Raw genomic sequence first — 21215 nt, 5'->3', positions numbered from 1 at the left:
AATGTTGATGAACCAGTGTGTGTGATTTGAATTTGAGAGCCATTACCTACAGTAAGTGACTCAGAACCATGGTAAGGTGTTTGGGTTTGCATGTTGCCCATATCTGCAGTGACATGTGCTGAAGCACCTGAATCAAGATACCACTCAGAGGTAGGAATAGCTTGATGGTGAGTAGTGTTAGTGTAAGCTGCAGGGGAAAACTGAGAGTTTGAATTAGTGTTAGGAGAGGAGATGTTGTGGTGAGAAGTAGAGTTTGAGATATTTTCAGTGTTTGTGAGATGAGCTTGAGGTGTAGAGGTTGATGAAGAGTCAGGACCAGTAAAACTCACATCAAAACGTTTGAAGCACTTGAAAGCTACATGATTTGTCTTACCACAAAGTTGACAAATCGGTTTATTTCCAGAAGAATACCTTCCTCCTCCTCTACCACGGTTGCTAGACCCCTGCCATACCTGCCACCACGGCCACGACTTGCATTGTTGCCATTGTTGTGATGATAGGCTGCATTGGCTTGCGGTTGAAAAGTGAGATTAGCCATTGCAGAGGTTGCAGCAGCTTGGTTTTGGAGACGCAGCTCATGAGTTTGTAGTGCAAATTGCACCTCATGAAGCGTCAGATCTTCACAGCGTGATGAAAGTAATACGCTGATACTTTCATATTCTCCTCCAAGACCTTGAAGAATGTATGAGATTAGGTCAGATTCAGAGATCGGCTGGTTGATATTGAAGAGCTGATCTGAAATCTCTCGAAACTTTAGGATGTAATCATCAACTGTAGAGTCGTCTTTCTTCGTGTTTTGAAGCTGACTTCGAAGTTGCATAGATCTGGCTTTCGATTGAGAGTGAAATAGAGTCTCAAACGCTTTCCAGATTTGAGCAGCAGTGGTGCATCGGCCAATGTATCCGAGCATCTGTGGAGTGATAGATGATAAGATCCAACTGAAGAGAAACTGATCTCTTCTTAACCAAGTGAGATACTCTGGATTAACAGTGGAATTTCCATCCAGAAACTGAGCAGGAGCATCAATTTGAAGAAGAACATCTTCAAATCCATAAGCTCGTGCAGTGGCATGAACTTGAACTTTCCAAAAATTGTAGTTCGTACGATCCAATTTTAGAGATATTGGATGCATATTTGGGAGATTTGTGAGGTTAGATGATGGTGATTGAGTAGAATCAGAGGTAGAAGAATCTGTAGACATGATGTTCGATGAAAAGCGTGAACAGAAAAGAAAACAGCGAAGCAGAAGCTTTGAAGAAGAAACCGCAGTGGATCAAGAGAAATGGCTCGATACCATGTTAGACATGAGAAAAACCATAGAAGAGAGTTTGCAGATGATAGAGGAAAAGAGATACAGAGAAGAATCAGTTTATTCCTTGATCACCATCATTACATTTATAGAGGAAAAATACAACTTTGATTTAACTTACTAACAGCTCTAGCTAACCTCACTAACTACTTGCCACGTAAGCATAACAACTTAACTGCCTATATTTTCTTTATATTCAATAACCTCTGTTGAATGAATTTTGTCGAGTTAGCTCGTAGCTGCCATTCGAGGGCCTATCGCCGACTGCCAGGTGGCGCCTTAGGCGGCGGAGAGGTCGATGGGCTCGCCGTCGAAGGAGAGGGAGAAGCGGTCGATGGCGTCGTCCGATGCGGCTGTTTTCTGGGCGGTGATCGCCGAAGAGAAAGACCCAAGTGAAATCTCTCTTCACGATTTCTTCATCGCCGAAAAGAAGGACCCAATTGAAGAAATAAGTTAGTATTTAATTAATAACATGTTTCTTATATTTTTTTTATTTTTTTATTCCAAGTGTACCGCTGACATGACATTTGGCCGGAACACATCACTTACCGATGGTCGGAATATTTTTGCGGGCCATAAACAAGAAAAAAATGAAACGTTGGGTATTGTTTAGTAATTATGCTTAGGGTGGGATATATTTGAGAAAACACTCAAACGATGGGCCAAAAACTGATATTTGCCCATTAAAGTATAAAACATGTCGGACAAAAATAATCTTATAGTACTACAATTTTAAGTTTGTTCATTAAATACTAACAAGCTTGCATTTGAACTAACAAATCGATTAGTATCAAAATTCTGACTCAGATCTTACTAAACAAGATCAACGATCTCTGATTTATAATCATAGAGTAAATCCGACTCCCAATTACCGACTTATTTAGAAAAAGAAAAAATAAACAATTCCCAACTTAATCTAAAAAGAAACAATAGGGCCGGATGGCCCTGTTGAAGTTACAAACACAATTTTTAGCCCGCAATTGAAAAAAATTAAATTTTGGCCATTTTTTAAGCGGTAGTGCTAACATACCCTTTTAACCCCGATGGATCCTCGGATCCAGCCCCAACCTGGTTCAAAATTCACCCCTCACCCATGCATACACATACACTACATGTTCCCAGCTTCCTTCTCTCTCTCTCTTCCGCGTTAATGAAGAGTAGTAATCGGTAGAGTATCGTTGTGATTCCAATTCCACAGTCGTGCTTCCCTCCTCTCTCTCTCTCTCCGCTTTCGACGAATTTACAGTGATCTGGCGAGTTTTATATGTTTATCTTCTTCACATCACGATTTCTTCATTCTATTGATGTTGTTTCTGTATTTGTGTTGCACGTATGGGTTTAAATTATCCATTTAGGGTTTAGATTATCCATGTAGGGTTTTTTGTTTGTTTGTTTGTTTCATGTGCTTCATCTTTTTCATATCATGATTTCTTGATTCTATTGTTGTTGTTTCTGTATTTGTGCTGCACGTGTGGCACTTATGGCACTATTAGTGCCACAAGTGCCAAGAGGACCATTCTACTTGGTTTCGTTTGCACTTATGGCATTATTAGTGCCATAAGTGCCAAGATTTTACTTTGTTTTATTTTGGATTTCCCTTGGCACTTATGGCACTAGAGGACCATTTTACTTGATTTTATTTTGGATTTCCCTTGACACTTATTAGTGCCATAAGTACATTTTGAATTTTCGTTGGCACTTATGGCACTAATAGTGCCATAAGTGCCTAACCCGACCAGACATTCGACCCACGTGCCTAATCCTATCTGGTCCGCTTAATTAAGGGTAAAAACGTCTGAAATAGTTAAAAAATGCCAAATTTTACGTTTTTTTTTCAATGAGTGGCCATAAATTGTGTTTTATGCTTCATTTTGGTTACTTCAAAATTTCGCTCATCTAAAAAACTACTAATACATAAAAGGTAATTATATTCACAAAGCCCCCACTTTACTCACTAGCTCCCATATAAATAAATAGTTATAAATTTACTATTTTACCCTATAATTCATAGCCACATAAATGTAATTTTTTTATACTATAAATTAAATCCCTAATCTTGTATAGTCCCCAGCCACATGCAAACGTAATTCACGATAGAAATTCTTCTTGATTATTTCCATAACCAAAACGATATTATATGACACTTCGTTGTTGCAATATTCATTTTCATTGTTGAAGAAATAGAGATTATATATTATTTGTCAAGAAATATTTGGTTTTAGAAACAGTTCGGCAGAATAATTTCAAAGTTTTTGGTTTCAATCAAGAAATATATTTTCTCTATCTTAAAGTACATTATCACATGCTAAGATGTTGCAGATTACGATATGCTATCAAAATCTTCTACCTTTTTGCACTTTGCTAATCAATTTTGCTGGTAGACTGGAGAATTAAGACATTGTTTTTTAAATGATATGTATCCAGATTAGCAATTAATCTCAATATTAAGGGGGCGTTTACTTTGCACGATTGATAAAATAGAGGATTGAGTATTTTTATCCTCAAGAGTGAGATTATTTCAATCCCACCCTTTTTGATGGGATAAGAATAAAGCAAAACTAGCTTAAATGATAAAAATAATCAAGGGCCTTGGAATATCCTAAAGTTTCAATCCAACAAAGTAAGCAAATGATTAGTCTTACTATTTTGATCTATCAATGTTAATCCTTCAAAGTAAACGCCCACTAACAGTATATATGGTATTGCACTTTGTAAACAATTATGAATTTTGCCTTTAATGCATATCATAACTCATGAATGACTTTGTAGCTATAGACATTAACATGAGGAATCATCATATCCCTATCTCTGGGATTTGCTCATGGTGCAAGGCGGGTTGGGGGTCCTCCTCTCATTGCATGGTTTTCTGTGACGAAGTCCGTCATTTCTGAAAGAAAAGCCCCTGGTGGTGGTAAACATTGTCCCAATTTCTCCATGAGAAACACTTTTTCCAGGTTGGCTGCGGAAGTGAGTGAGGAAGATTTGGATCTGTTCAGTGTGTGCTTGTGGTGTGGAGAAGACTCTGTGACATCAAACATGGCAAGGCCTCAAGTGAGCAGATGGATATGATGGACTCTTGTTCTTTATTTTTGAAGAATTTTCAGGAAGCCCGATTTCTGTGCGAGGCTGAGTCTCGTCTCCTGCCATGTGAAGGTGATAAGCGGTGGATTCTCCCCAAATGTTCTTTTCTCCGGCTGGACGTCGATGTGGCGCACGGACATGGTGAAGGTGCGACTGGGGTCGGGAATACCTCCACCACTCTTTATGGGGGAATTGCAAGCCATGCTACTGGGGATCGGTCACTGCCTTCATCTTGATTTAGGTCCGATTATGGTTTTTTTCGTATTCGCTCCTTACTATTCACGTGGTTCATCATGATCGTGTTAGTTCTGAAGCTCTTTGTGATGATCTACTGGATGCGTTTTCTGTTGCCAAAGAGGCCTGTGTCGTAGAGTTTCGTCATGTTAGAAGAGAAGCTAATTGTGTAGCTCACTCTTTAGCGTATTTTGCTATCTCTTGCCTTAATGTAAAGATTTGGGAGTCGGATTTCCCGAGCTGGCTCCTAGATTTGATTCATCGGGATATGACCTAATTAATTTCGTTGATTCCTCCTAAAAAATGGATTGTCTACACCATTGACAGCTTTAATGGTGAAAAGAGTAATGAACAAAGAAAACATCTATTACTACTTTTTTCTTTTTCTTCTTTCATGCAAATCACACTTGAATTTCAAGATTATATAAAAAGGAATAATTAAAGAATAGAACAAAAACGGTGATTGTTACATTATCCTGAATCCTTTTTGCGGTTTATTTATCTCCAACATTGGAATTCGTGATTTCTTTGCTGATTGTAGGTTGGGGCCTTGGGGGCTATATAAAAATAGGGATTTAATTTGATTATAAAATAAATTTTATTTAATTTGGGGCTATGAATTATAGATTAAAATATTAAATTTATAATTATTATTTTGTATGAGAGTGATGAAGCATGAAACCAACACCTATTCTAAAAAGCAATAATTGAGACAGGATTTACGTGGTTCGGTCATTAAGACCTACATCCACGAGAGATCTTCGAGTTCTTCCACTATACTTCGAGATAATTACATTTTACAAGTGTTGTTCAGAAATAAATCATGATCCCCGAATGCTAATGCTAAACCTTTTATTTATAGATAGGGCTGTAAACAAATCAAGCCGCTCGCGAACTATTCGGAGCTCGGCTCGAAAAAAGCTCGTTCAAGTTCGTTTAGAGAAGCTCGTAAAATAAACAAACCAAACTTGAGCTTAGTAGTATTCGGCTCATTAGCTCGTGAACATGTTCGTCAAGTGATTCAGTTTGAAAAATATAAATTATTAGCAGACACAACTTATATTTATACATTAAAATTAATAATAATTGTACTAAATCTCTAATTAATTTTGTTTGTTATAAGAAACTAATTAATATATTTATTATTTTGAATAAAATAATTTATTTTTAAAATAAAATAATCAATATTTTGAATATAAATATAAATTTAGAAAGTTTGTATAGGCTCGATTAGGCTCGTGAGCCGCTCGCGAGCCTCAAAGTATTCGGTAAGTAAAGTTCGGGATTCGATTCGATACTAAACAAACCAAACTTGAACACACCACTATTCGGTTCGGCTCGGTTCGATTACACCCCTATTTATAGATAACTAATTGGGCCTAACTTTAAAGCCCATGAAGCCCAACTTGGTGGTAAAGCTGGCTCTCGGCAAGACTGGCTCTGGAAGCGCTTCACTCTGGCAGGGCTCTTGGCAGAGCTGTCTCTGGTTGAACTCTGGCTCTGGCATGTTGTCTTTGGTAGCTCTGCTCTGGCATGTGTCTCTGGTAGCTCTGCGCTCTGGCAAGGCGGGCAGGTCTGCGCTCTGGCAAGGCCAGCTCTGGCTTTGCCACGCCGCACTCTGGCAAGGCGGTCTCTGCCAACCTGCACTCTAGCAAGGCAGTCTCTGGTTAGTTTATTTAATAATAATAATAACAATAATTAGGTAAAATGTCCCTGTATTGCTAAGCACAGCGCTGATGGGTTTTACAGTCCTCATCAGCTACTCCCCCTAGTCTGGTTGAACTGTGTCTTCTTTGTTCAACCAGTGGTGTGTGGTGTAGAGTCAGCGATGTGCTGCTCTCCTATGTCAACTATGTGTACCTGATTCTCTGTAACTTATTAGATAGGAACTGTCAATTTTTATAAAACAATGGTGACAAAGTATTTCAGCGCTGCAAATGAACTAAGATAAAAGAGTAATTTTTCCTTTTGATTCTTTGAATATCATCAGGGTTAAGTACAATATTCTCCCCCTATCGATGGCGTCCCTATTGCGTTTAGCCCCCTAACGTCAGGGGGGAGCTGCCCACTACCTCAACGTGGCTTTATCGCACCAATTCCCCCCGCCTTTTAACGGACGTTAACACTGTTAAAAAAAATCAATTTTTTTTGTTAGGGAAATAGGCGATGGTGGCAGCCTTGTGGCTACTACTCGCTGGAAAATTTAGGGCCGCAATGGTGGTGTGGTGCAGAGGTCACCGGAAAATAAGGAGGAAGAAGAAGAAAGCAGCGGCGGTGCTGCTGCCTCCGGCGAGAGGAAGACGCAGGACTGTTCCAAGCAAGAGGGAAGAGAAGGGGTTGGGGATGGAGGTGGCATCGTGTGTGGTGCAGAGGTCGCCGAAAAACAAGGGGGAAGAAGAAGAAGGCAGCGGCGCTACTGCTGTCTCAGGCGAGAGAAACACGCAAGGACTGCTCCAAGCAAGAGGGAAGAGAAGGGGTTGGGGACGGAGGCGGCATCGTGTGCGGCGCAGAGGTCGCCAAAAAACAAGGGGGAAGAAGAAGAAGGCAGCGGCGCTGCTGCTGTCTCCGGCGAAAGGAAGACGCAGGGACTATTCCAACGATTTTTTGTAACGGCATTAACATCTGTTAAAATGCGGGGGGGAAATTGGTGCGATAAAGCCACATTGAGGTAGTGGGCAGCTCTCCCCCCTGACGTTAGGGGGCTAAATGCGATAGGGACACCATCGATAGGGGGAAATTTGGTACTTAACCCTATTATCAATGATGACTGACTTAAGACTCAAATATCCGCAGAGCGGCTGAGTTGCCACTTAAGGCTCATACCCTGTCTAACTTTTGCGGTTTACGATGTTTCTGCGCGGAGCATAGACATTGAGGCCTGCGCTACCATGAAGGCCTAAGTTTTGCAATTGATGCCTGAGTTTTGCAATTAATGCATGCGAAGCCATGCAGGCCAGTTTTGCAATTAATGTCTGCGAAGCCACAAAGGGCTAGGTTTTGCAATTAATGTCTTAGTTAAGATAACTTAGAATCTGCACCGAAGATGATTTGGGTAATCTATGGTAGTTTAGACGAGACAATCACACTGACTGGGCTGAGATAGTCGCCTTAGCTGCGCTGATACAATCGCACTGACTGCGCTGAGATAATCGCACTGGATGCGCTGAGATAATCGCACTGATTGCACTGAGATAATCGCATTGACTGCGCTGAGATACTCGCATTGACTGCGCTGAGATAATCACATTGACTGCGTTGAGATAATCGCATTGATTGTTCTGACTCGCGGCTACGGCAGCTCTGGGAGCTCGCGGCTTAGGCAGCTCTGAAACTTAATCCCCTTTCTTTAGATTTTAAATTTTTTATCCCTAAAAAATGGGATATGAGAGGTGACGGGGGTATACACCCCCTACTCCTCCCCCCAGTGTCGTGCGCGTACATTAGAAGTCAAGCACGATTGTTGAAGGCCCGATAAATAACACAGGAGAAACCCGATGAATAAATCAAAGAAAACCCAATGAATATATCATAAAACACGTAATAATTTACGATCGACGAATTGATAAATTCATAACAAGAATGTTGCCTTGTCATACAATATCAATAAATTTTTATTTTTCCATCTTCCACTGAAACTGGAACACCCTTCCTCAATGTACAGAGCTGAATATCTTCTTGTAAGCGAAGACCCGAGCAGGGCTGCCAGGAAGTCCTGATCAATGTTGAAAATGATGCACCGAGAAACCTAAGAATATATAGCCTAGTTATCTGGTCTGTCTTGTTGTAGCGAAATGTCTCATGCAGAGCTGGCAATGTTTGCCCAGAGCATCCCAGTCAGGGTAAAAATATTCGCCCAGAGCAGTCGGTCAAGGCTGGAAATATTCGCTCGGAGGAGTCCGGTCAGAGCTGAAGAAGTTGGTGCCGAGAAGTGAACGGCAGAGCTGAAAATGCACCCGAGCAGGGCTGAAAATGTACCCAAGCAGGGCTGAAAAGCCGGTGCCGGGAGGTGACCTGGAAGAGTTGGGATATTCTTGTTGCACCAAGAATTCCCGAGCATTTAGCTGGTAACCGAGCATCTCAATGCCAGGTCAATGATCCTTTTCAACTTCAGATTCCCTTGGATTATATGCTGCGCTGTCATATGGCTCCCTATTTGTCCCAGAACTCCCCAAGTGTTTGCAAGAGACCCCTTTCTCGATCCCCATGTCTTATGAAATAACATAAGGCTGACATTATGTTTGGACCACAGTCCGCCAAGTTTCCTGAATTCGTAAAGCCAAAATAAGGTAAAATTTGTCTAGAAACCAACCATGGTTAATCCCTAGGTTAACAAAAATAGTTCCAAAGTCAAAGCAAAATTAATCCAAAAATTAATAAACAAGCTGGGCTATCATGTGCCCCGAGAAGTCCCGAGTAGGGCTGGTAGTTCCCTGTCATGTCGCGAAAAATCTTGGACATGGCTGGAAATGTTCACCCGAGCAGTCCGATCAGGGCTGGAAATATTCGCTCGAAGGAGCCGGTCAGGGCTGGAAAACTTTACCCAGAGTAGCCCGGTCAGGGCTGGAAATATTGCCCAGAGTAGCCCGGTCAAGGCTGAAGAACGTTACCTAGAACAGCCCGGTCAGAGCTGGAAATGTTTGCCCAGAGCATCCCAGTCAGGGTTGAAAATATTTACCCAGAGCATCCCGATCAGGGCTGAAAATATTCACACAGAGCAGGCCTCGCGCGGAGTACCTGCGCTGCCTTGGTATTTTTGCAAGGAACTCGATCAGGTCGGTAGAGCTGGCTGCGCAGCTTATCAACATAGAAGAGGGAAGACGAGAGTTGACAGTCCGGCTTGATACCCGAACAGAGAAATAGATCTAGCATGCTGAAGCACCATATCTTTAATATTCGTATCGTTTATTCCCTCAAATCTGTTCCAGAATTGTGAGGTTTCAAAATTCCCGAACTCATTGGCCTTCAGGGCTGTATTTTCGTGATTCTCAAATTTGCAAAAGATGCAAGCTCTGCAACCCTCAAGCACCGCTCCGAGTAGCTTTGATCCTAATAGAAATTTGTTGGGCCACGTAGGAAAAGATAACATATCATCAGGGTTTACCAAGATTTGCAATAGATTGTTGAAAAATTCCTATTGAATAAGAAATTTGGGGGTTTTCCCCTCTGTTAGTGGTCGAAACAGTCATCGTGTAGCTCGGCTACGACGGCGTGGTCGCGGAGCGAGTCCTCGACTGCCATGGAACGTTCTTCGATGCTCGGTCGGAGGTGGGCTGCAATTTCCTAACTCGGATTTTGGGGAATTTCTCTAGAAGCTAAGAAGGATTCGGTCTGGATCTTCGTTAGGCTCGAATGGATCTGGGCGGTGATTCGCTTGCCGGATTCATGGGGGAGGACTCATCAGCTGAATCCGTTGTCCCTTTCCTTCCATTTTCCTGCAATGCGATATATATCAAACATTAAATTAAACATTATCAATTGATAATCATTGTTTTGTAAGATTCGTAGGCTCATCAGTCCCATAGACTCAGAATTTGTTGATGGAAATTGGGAACTCGGTGGGTGTGGTCCCCAAATCGCTGGTGAGACCCAAGGCATCGCCGGTTAGACGAGGTGTCGGCCTCACCGGAGCTTCAATAAGGAGATGAGGCTGACTCAATGTCAGCGAGACAAATGGGGATAGCCATATTCTGTTTCAACGTGATTGGCGACTCAACCGAGGGCTTCGGATTTTGGTTGGATTCGGGAATTTTCTCTGGGAACTGAGAAGGATCCGATCTGGATCTGTGAAGAAGAAAACGACGATCTGCAGACCCTTTGCTACCGAAAATTCTCCCCGGAATCTGGAAATTGAAAAGAACACATAACCGGAAACTCACGCCTTAGCTCAATTTTCCACAGACGGCGCCAGTTGATGAAGCATGAAACCAACACCTAATCTAAAAAACAATAATCGAGACAGGATTTACGTGGTTCGGTCATTAAGACCTACATCCACGGGAGATCTTCGAGTTCTTCCACTATACTTCGAGATAATTACATTTTACAAGTGTTGCTCGGAAATAAATCATGATCCCCGAATGCTAATGCTAAACCTTCTATTTATAGATAACTAATTGGGCCTAACCCTAAGGCCCGTGAAGCTCAACTTGGTGGTAAAGCTGGCTCTCAGCAAGACTGGCTCTGGAAGCGCTTCACTCTGGCAGGGCTCTCGGCAGAGCTGTCTCTGGTTGAACTCTGGCTCTGGCAGGTTGTCTCTGGTAGCTCTGCTCTGGCATGTGTCTCTGGTAGTTCTGCGCTCTGGCAAAGCGGGCAGCTCTGTGCTCTGGCAAGGCCAGCTCTGACTCTGCAGGTTGGCTTTGTCGTGCCGTACTCTGGCGAGGCAGTCTCTGCCAACATGCACTCTGGCAAGGCGGTCTCTGGTTAGTTTATTTAATAATAATAATAACAATAATTAGGTAAAATATTCATGTATTGCTAAGAACAGCGCTGATGAGTTTTACAGTCCTCATCAGAGAGCTATAGTGAGTAAAATGAGGGCTGTGAATATAATTACCCATAAATAAAATAAATAACCCATTTGTTAGCCCAATATCCTAATGGGCCGAATGGAAAGCACAAATTTGCTTTTAACACTTCAAAGTTCCAAACTTTTTATTTTTTGCTTTTCTTTTTGAGAAAAAATTCTTGCTTAATTATCATCACTTCAGCAGTCATCATCACTCAGCGAGCAGCAGAAAGGAAAAATGGCGATTTTGCCAACGCCATTGCACATTACAAGAAGTGATTTTGTCCATCCCAATCCCTATCTCGTCAGCGTGCCGTCGAAGCCCACACGCAGCTGCGCTCGCCGTCCGTTTGTTGTCACCTTTTCTTACAGTAAGTCGCTGCGAATTCCCGCAACACTCGATTCTTTCTATGTAAATTTCTTAAGGGAATGGATTTTGAAGTCCCATTTTGTTATATGTCAGAACCCAGGAACGAAATTACTGGTAATGACAAGAAAAGGGAGTTCCTTGAGCAGTACGGTCTTAATCCCGATGAGTTCTTACCTAAACCATCTCGGAAGGTCACTCTTTCTCTTGATTATCTTTGTGCGTCTGCGTTTGTGATAAGGAGAATTGACTCGGGTGGGATTTGCTTCTGAGTCATTGTTGTGGTGTTTGTGTGTGTGTGAGAGAGAGAGAGGGAACTAGTAGGAGATAAGTAGAATTCTCATGAAGGATTTGTTCCTTAGTTGTGTGTGTGTGTGTGTGAGAGCGAGAGAGAGAGAGAACTAGAATGAGATAAGTAGAATTGTCATGGAGGATTCTGTTGTGTGTGTGTGTGTGAGAGAGAGATAACTAGAAGGGCATAAGTAGAACTGTCATGGAGGATTCTGCTCCTTGTGTGTGTGCGTGTGCGTGTGCGTGTGCGTGTGTGTGTGTGTAAGAGAGAGAGAGAGAGGGCGACTGCATGCTTAATATTTCATATCATGTCAAACAGTACTCTTTTTTTTTTTCATAGGCAAAGCTCATGCAATTGTTGTTAATTGGAGACAATTTCATGTAGTTCAGGCCTTGTTAAATTGTATTAATATTCCTTTAAAGAAAGTTTAATCTTGTATTAATATTCTCTTGCTAAGAAGTTATGTTACTTTTGTGTTACAGGTAAAGAGGAGAGGAGAGCAACGAAATCCAGAAGCGAGAAACAATACACCACTGCAGGAGCCAAAGCCGCCGCGAGAGACACACAAACTGCTTCAGGTTTGGGATTCTTTTCAAGTTTCATTCTCCTTGTTAAATTATCGCTTAAATTACCGAGAAAAAATGTGCCTTCAACTGATATTTTGGTTCCTTGAACTGTTCTTTTGGAATTGGAATTTAACTGGTTTCATTCAAGTAGGCAATACTGTAAAATTTGGACTTATATTGTAAGTCTGCAGACTCAGTATCACATTTGATCTCTAGAGGTGGTGGTGAGTCGACTTTTCTAAGTGTGATTGCTTATGTACAGTTCCAATGTAAATTCAAAGTTTCCAACCTCTTGCAACCTGGACTACATTATTTTCTGACTACAAGGTTGGAGTTGTTGTTTGATTTACTTAAGGAGATAAACGTCAATTGTTGTTTTAGGTACTTGGAGGTACGGCTCGGAGGAAAAAGTTACTCTCACCGAAGAGTATGGACGTGCGGCCTATGATGGAAGTTGTAAAAGGAGCAGCTTTTTCAATTTTACAGGTGGGGTTTTCTTGGATTTTTATTGTAGTTTGACCTATGTGAGTGGGTTTTTAATTGCTTAACTTAGTATGTAGTTGCAAATTGCAATTAAACTATTCGCTGAACCGATACGAGACAGGCAGCAGGTGGCTCGCCTCAGTCTCTGAGGCCCGGGCGCTGGTTAGACTTGTACAGCGGCACAGGATCCGTTGGTATTGAAGCTATCAGTAGAGGATGTTCTGAGGTGCACTACTATTAACCGATTTTTGGTTTCTTTTTTAATCATATCCGTTCCTTCCTGGCTTAATTCATGGTTTTTAGGCTCACTTTGTGGAGATGGATCCTTGGGTTATCTCGGATGTGCTAAAGCCTAACTTGGAGTCAACTGGATTCCTTGAGGCTTCGGTTATACATACTGCCCGTGTTGAAACCTTCTTGGAAAATGCACAAAGATATCTAGGTGACTATTCTTTCATCAGTTTCTTCCTTTCGGAAATATGGTATCCTCATGCTTAATACAACTACTACATGTCTTAAAGTTTATGCATAGAATGAACCTTGATTTGGTTGCAGCACTTTACTCCTTTTAGTTCAAGGCCTCAAATGGTTGACGTCTTAAAATATGGTCATACAATGTTCAGTTAGACAATTGAGGAGAGAGGTTTCTAAAAGATCTAAAACGTATTAAGTGATTTAAGTGTGATAAGACTTGATTAAAATATGCCGGACCTGTGGAATGTTTTTTCCTTGGAACTCGTCTATGACAGTATCAGGGATCTTTGTCATATACCCATCAATCATTATGAAGTTCTTAATAATTAGCCGTGAACTAATCAAATTGTAGATACATATATTTTGCTTATACTTTCTGTATTTTCTCTACAACTTTTCTTGTGTAGGATTCTTATATATCCGTATCTGATTGCTATAGGGAAAGAGGCGGCGTTTGATTATATAAGTGTTACTCCTCCATACATGCTTGTAGATTACACAGTTCTGATGGATCAGGTTTCTAATTCATCGGTGGTTGGGGAGAATACATTTATAGTAAGTCGCACACGAATCTTTTGCCGGATTTCATTCGGTCTCCTAAACCATAATCTGTTTGTCTCATCTCTCCAGGTAGTTGAGTACCCTTTGAGAACTGACATGCTGGATTCGTGTGCGTGCTTGGTAAAGGTAACTTAAATGACGGCCACGTAGCCACCTTGATAACATTCATCTCTTACTGTCGGAATTGTTCGATTTATGTATTCACAATCAATGTTATCATATAACAATCTAAAATCCTTCCCGTTAAATTCAAAGTTCTATGTTATAAGCAATTTTGTTTGTTGTGTTTAATGAATACAGATAGCTGATCGGCGGTTTGGCAGGACACATTTAGCAATATACGGACCGCAGTGGGCCCAAAAGAAGAGTAAACTGGAGACATGACTATCATTATTGCACAAATGATTAGAAATTCGTATGTACTCTGATGATTGCGATCACGTTGCAGCTGATCAGTCGACTTGCAATGCAAGTGCAGCTTATGCTCCAGGTAAATCACCATCAATAAGCTGCACCACTCGGTTCCCTGCTTGCAGCATTTGGGTCGACTATTCGTGTCTTTTAAAGTTGGACTCGTTTGTCACAACTCTTTTTCATCCTTGTAAACAAATATGAAGATCTAGGCAAGTTTAGCTGAACCTTTGATGGTTCATCAATTTTGACGTCGTCAATGGTTGTATACATAACTGGCTAAGCACGTTTCTACGGCTGAAATCTAGTTGTAGTTACTTTCCTTTGGTGTCCTTTCAAACCTAGGTGCTTGTATATAAACCTGAATTCCGCATTCATCAAAACCTTGTAACGTTGTATTTCTCCTGTTCTATTCTATTGTATGCATATGTAGACCGTAATCTTCATTTCTCATTTTGTGCTTTTGATGCTCTCAGATGGAATTTCCTGTCTGGCCGTCGAAAGTTGAACTTTGCTTATTAGTTATTACAGTCTAACCTTGAAGATCGAATGTGGCCATAAATGCTGGCACTATCTACGCTCGTCTTGTAATTTGTGTTCGTTCAAGTTGACAAGATGCTTTGAGCAAACTCTTTGGATTGCATAGAGCAAAGCTTTAGTACGCAATGGCAAGTCTAGGGTTTCTGTGGTTTCCCTTTTAATTTCTGTAGATTCCTTTTCGTTTTGACATAAAGAAACTGTTGTGATATTTTGTTTAGAGATGAGCCACCATCATCTAATGCAATATGCAGGCACTCGACAAGAGAATTATATGTTCCCTCGAGTCCTCGACACGCTTGAATGAAGCCACACTCGTTGGCTTCCAAGATATAGTCTGAGGTTCCAGCTTAGGACAGAAAAGAGGGATATAGTTTGTTTAGACATGGATGTGGACCCGTACTTCGTTTCATTCTTATTATCCTTTTATTCTTTCTCGTATCTCCCCTCCCTCGCGGCCACTTTTTGTTGATACTAACCTTTATGATACTTTGAGTATGATTCCAGGAACTAAGAGAACAAAAGAAAGCACAAGTATGATGCTCGAAAACGTGGAATTTGCAGGCACACTCTTGAATCTAAGGTGCATACTCTCGAACTCGTACTCATGGTTTCATGCTTGATCCGATTCTCTCTTTCGCCACTCATCTTTGCAAGGGATATGAAACTGAAGCCTATATCTGTGCACTATACTCGAGTTTGAATATTTGCTTGATATACAGCTAAGTTTTATGTCCCTTGATTGGAATATACGCACTCGAAACACTGTTTAAATTGCCTCTTGTTCATTTGAAATTGGTGTTGGGCCTTTTGAATAAGAAACAAGCTTGAAGTTGTAGAGATCTTGCTTTTTAGGACCATAGAGTGTAGGTATCCCCTATTTTTGGACATGTACGTAGCAGGATGTAATAGAGATGGAAACGCAGTTGTCTTTAGACGCTCCATACGCCTTTTTTAGAGTTAATAGTGTTTTATGTCCGAACTTTCAGTGCATTTCATAAAATATCTCCAACTTTCGTTTTCTCCTAAGAAATCCCGAACTTTCAGCGTTTTTCATAAAATATCCCGTTATACAAAATCAGGTGATTGAAAGATGACTCTTCTCAGACTGATTGCAGATAAGTTTAGAATCTTACACCTTCAAATTGATAATTCAAGACTTGAGATGAGTCATCTTTCAATCAACAAGACTTTGTATAGCAGAACATTTTATGAAAAATGCTTAAAGGTCTACGTTTTTTAGGAGAAAACAAAAGTTCGGGGTATTTTATAGAGAACGTTTGAAAATTCAAGATTTTTTAGGTGAAAATGAAAGTTCGAGACATTTTATAGAAAACTCTGAAAATTTAGGATATACTCACTCCATTCACAAAATGTTGTCCTAATTTGCCATTTTGGTCCGTCCACAAATAGTTGTCCTAATCTATTTTTAGTAGGTTCCTTTCTCCACTCACTAATATGTGGGCCTCATTCTCCACTCACTAATTTAATTAACTTTTCTTCATTTGTGGACTCCTTTCTCCACTCAATAAAAAAACAGCACGATTTTTCCTAAAACCCCTGCCTCCCTCCCTTAGGACAACATTTGGTTGACAAAGGGAGTAAAACACTATTAACCATTTTTTTAATCCATTTTTTGTAGGCAAATGGAGTTCGACATAGTAACACAAAATAATATAGACAGAAATATATTTGTGTTTGTGTATATATAGTTTATGCATGAATAATTTGTGGCATTTCTTTACCGGCGTATGCATGAATAGTTTGTGGCATTTCAAACTTCTATTTTGGTTTAAAAGAAATATTTATTGTAAGAGATGCTTATTTTATTTTATGAAAATCTGGCTGGGAATTTTTATTTTTTGTCCCTATTATTTTCAGCTGAATTCTGACAGTTTATTAGTGAATATCTGTTCATTAGATGTGAGTGACTATTCACTTCTTTATTTAATAATTGTAAGCTTAAATGGGTAATTATATAAGTCTCATCATATTCCGGCACACTTTTTTCTTTGGCAAAATTTAAAATTTGGTCAGCGTTTGATTATGAAAAAATGAATAAAAAGAGAGGTCAGAAAAGAATTTGATTAATCTAGTAAAGACACGATAATCTTTTGTGTTATTATTAATAATAATAATAAAAAAAGTAAAATCATACTCCATCGGATGAATTCGAACTCTTCAATGTGGCCGTTCCATTTGAACCGCATCATTCCATTTTCGGGACACTCAACTAGGATTGTAAATGAATCGAATATTTTTGCTCGATTCGAAATTGAGTTATTCGTATTCGATAACAAATATTCGATTCGATTCGATTAGTATTCAAATACTTATATGAAATTATGATATTCGATTCGATATACGCATAGATGCATGATTAAATATTTAAATATTATATATATGTATATATGTGTGCGTGTGGAGGGGCTAAAATAAATTATGAACTAATTTTCACCATTTGATTGTAAATTTTATGGTGGATTCATCACTTTATTGGATGAATTTAATTTATATTCATCAATATCTAATTATATATATAAGAATTATAATATTATATAATAATTGACAATTTTAAAAAGGGAAAATGTAAAGAATCATAATATACATGCATTAAAGTAATTCTCCACAATTTAAAAAGTAAAACTTTACAATTTATAAAATCAAAATTTTAAATTGAAGTCATTCTTTCATCACAAGTCGCTCTTCGTCATTGCGATTGTAAACTAATCAAATAATTCGTATTCGATTCGAATTTTGATATTCGTATTTGATAAATATTCGATTCGAAATATAAATATTCGATTCGGTTAGTATTCAAATACGAATACGAAATTATGATATTCGACTCGATTCAATTCGTTTATAACCCTACACTCAACACATAACAAATATTTTCAATATAATTTATAAATTACACAATATGTCATAAAAAGTTACTCTCAATACCTCCTCTCTTATAATTTGATAGAAATGTTCCTTATAAAGCAATATTTTTTTTCTATCTTTATTATAAAAATACTTCTCGATGTGTATAGACGAGTCGATGACACTGAGTATGAAGTAAATTACAAAACATCGTAATTCTAATATTAATTTAGAAAATAATGGATAATCATTCATGTGAGAACAAAAAGAAGAAGACGTACTACGCACGAAAACCTGGGATATGCAATCACACTTTTTTTAAAATCGGATTTTCTTTTGCCATATATAACTAATATAACATATATATTGCTCTAATATGTGAATATTTGCTCAAAATATAGCTAAATTTGATGACACTTGATTCGAAAATCTTTGCTCGAAACAATGTTTGAAATTGCTTTAGGATCTTTTGAATAAAAAAGAAAGCTTGAAGTTGTAGATTTTGCTTTTTTGGACCACAGAGAGAGTGAGTGGCCCTTATCTTTGGACATGAATGTAATTTAATAGAGATGGGAATTAAGTAATGTAATTAGTGTTAGAATAATTACATAAAAATATTGAAATCACGAAATAAACATGCAGATTATTTACTCTGTTCATCGTAATGTGACTAATTTTTCACTAGAGAATTTATGACAAAACAAAATGATTTTAGCTCCCTTTAAGTTGTATTTCTAGCTCTGAAGGCTGTTTATAACAAAACAAAAAATAAAAAATTCTAGTTAGATTGCTAGTGCCGGAGCCATATAAATACTTATCAGGCTTCATAAATCGAGAAGGGTTAATGATTGCTTTTACTCATTCTTAAAAATAAAAAAATAAAAATTTTCACTATAAAAAAAATTATGAAAACTATTCATTTTGAGTTTTCAATAAAATCATCCTCACTTAAATCGCAAACTCTGTTGAAATGGCAAATTTTGCTCGACATTTTCAATCAATGCATGTCGAGCATTAAGTGGTAAATGCACTAATGCTCAACATGTTCGACCATTGCGAGTCGAGTATATCAAGCGTTAGTGCATTTGTGGTAGATATATTAATGCTTGACATGCTCGATATCTGCGAGTCGAACATTAGTGGTAAATACATCAATGCTCAACATGCTCAATCATTGCGAGTTGAGCAATCGGGCATTTTTCAAAATTGCACTAATATTCGACATTTTTCGATTGTGAGTCGAGAATCAGTGGTCGAGCATCAGGGCAAAATACACTAATGTTCAACATAAGAGTAAATTTTTTTAAATAAGTACTAGTATAATTTATAGATTTTGTGAAAGGTGAATATGTTTTAGATTTATGTTTCAGTACGAGTATATATGATTTCACCCTAACAACAACCGTATCGGTTTAATTTATGAGGCATTTTAGATGCTCGATTTTCAAAATCATAATTAATAGGCAAATGGTATTTTGTCATTATAGGTGTAGACGAACACGAGATAATATAGGCAGAAAAGAAATTTTTGATGTTGGTCTATAGTTATATAAGCATTATGAATATGACAATTTTCTACCTGCATTTATTCGCCTATATTTCTAACATGGAAGGAGACAGTGTGGCAGGAAGAATAACATAGAAAAAGCTGCTTCAATTCAAACTTCTGTTTTACGACTTGATTGATAGTTACCTCTGCATGTGATACTTCATCATTTTCAGTTATAAAGGAAAATTAAAATATTTGTTGTAAGAGATGCCATATTTTATTTCTTATGAATTTATGGCTGGGAATTTTCTTTTGTCCCTATTAATTGTAGCTGAATTCTCATGGTTTATTCGAATATTTGTTGATTAGATGTGACTGCCTATTCACTTCTTTATTTAGCAAGTTATAAGCTTAAATGGGTAAAATTGAGTCCCATCACATAATCCGGCAAACTACATTCTGCATCGAGCGTTTGCATCACAAAATTCACATTCATGTCTATACTAAAAATGAGGCATCTTGAGTTGAATGATAAAATGTGGCATCGAATTCAAAATCAAAATTGGATGTACTCATTTGTTACGGTGCAAAGAAATATTACTTCATTCGTCCAAAAAAAATATTACTTCACCTTGAGTAGATTTGAGTGATTGTGGTTGAATTGATTGTAGAATTATGTAGAAATTAATTATTGTAGTTAAAAAGAAAAAGTGAGGTCATGTCCCAAAATGAAAATGATACACTCTTATGGGACGGACGAAAATGAAAAATGTGATATACTCTTACGAGACGGATGAAGTATACAATATTGAGTCTAACATGAGTTTTAATAAATTAATTGATGGATGTGTGTTTAGTAAATAAAAGGGGTTCCGCAAATGATTGTGATTGAGTTGAGTGTGAGTCAAATTTATTCTTTTTTGATAAATGAGGAGTGTTTGTAAAGTTGAATATGAGGAAAGAGTGTGGGATCATGTCCTAAAAAAAATTAGCACATTCTCATAACATTTTTGGTGATCAAAATCCAATAATACGAGTATCATTATAAAACTATCAAAAGTTTTTCAATAATACATGCGGATTGTGAATAGTACTCAAAACGATCAAGTTATTGATCAACGAATTTTGGACTCATGTCAAATTTTAAAAGTTAAAAGCTCGCATATATAAATAATATAAACTTGATTAAAAACCAAAATTTAGGTTATATTTTGTGTATTTATAGGTAACTAGCAGAAAGAGCGTACGTTGTACGCATAATTATTGTTATTTTATTTGATAAAATAAAAAATATAAATATAATATTTGTTATATTAATTTTTCAATTAACAATTTTGTCTATTTAATTACAGCAATTTTTTTTAGAAAATCTATTAGTTTATTACTTCTACTAAATACTACTCCCTCCGTCCCAACTTTTAATATCTGTATTTGAGAGTGACACAGATTTTAATAAAGTGATTGAGTGTGTTGTGAGTTGAATAAGAGTTCCACCTTTTATGTGAGTGTTAAAATAATTAAATTGGAGCAAGAGTCTCACCTATTTTCACCTATTTTTACTAAAAATAGAAATGAATACTAAATTGTGAGACGGAAAAAAAAAAGTTGGATATTAAATCTGGGACGGAGGGGGTATAATTTATTGGATAAATATATTTATTTATAAGCCTTATCAATAGCTATAGATATATATCACATAGATTTAGTGTAATATTTAATGAATTAATATATTTTTATAAATATATAATATGTAAAATAATTTTAAAATAAAATATATAATAGGAGTAAAATAAAGAATCCATATGTTGTGTTCAAGGTTTTTTTATATTAGTATATATATATATTAGTATATAGATGTGTAGATCCTTTAATTTTATTAAGCAACTTAGACACTCGCTCAAAACACAAGTAACAACATATATTTGTATACTAGCTAGTGGATATAGTTTATCTTTACTACATTAAAATAAATACTTTTAACTATTAAATCATACAACTTCTCGATCCCAATAAATAATCCCGGGATGTTATCATACCA

At 38.0% G+C, this 21215-nt stretch overlaps 1 protein-coding gene across 6 annotated transcripts; it reads left to right on the top strand.

Annotated features, from left to right (window-relative positions):
* Positions 1-11274: 11274 nt before the first annotated feature.
* On the top strand, positions 11275-16678 carry LOC131003587 (uncharacterized). Of its 6 annotated transcripts, none has more exons than XR_009094728.1 (11): positions 11284-11500; positions 11593-11690; positions 12271-12366; positions 12736-12840; positions 12959-13063; positions 13141-13279; positions 13751-13866; positions 13942-13998; positions 14173-14362; positions 15328-15403; positions 16463-16678. XR_009094728.1 is itself a non-coding variant. In XM_057930113.1 (9 exons), the coding sequence occupies exons 1-9, from the start codon at positions 11368-11370 to the stop codon at positions 14254-14256; spliced, it is 933 nt and encodes a 310-aa protein (XP_057786096.1). In that variant the 5' UTR covers positions 11275-11367; the 3' UTR covers positions 14257-14681. The 6 variants fall into 6 exon arrangements, 1 of the variants encoding a protein (XP_057786096.1); XR_009094727.1 differs by having other exon boundaries at positions 14760-15403; XR_009094726.1 differs by having other exon boundaries at positions 15328-16678.
* Positions 16679-21215: the final 4537 nt, after the last annotated feature.

Source organism: Salvia miltiorrhiza, unplaced genomic scaffold (genome assembly GCF_028751815.1).
Source record: "Salvia miltiorrhiza cultivar Shanhuang (shh) unplaced genomic scaffold, IMPLAD_Smil_shh original_scaffold_233, whole genome shotgun sequence".
Lineage (NCBI taxonomy): Eukaryota > Viridiplantae > Streptophyta > Magnoliopsida > Lamiales > Lamiaceae > Salvia > Salvia miltiorrhiza.
This window is presented reverse-complemented; position numbering and strand designations above follow the sequence as displayed.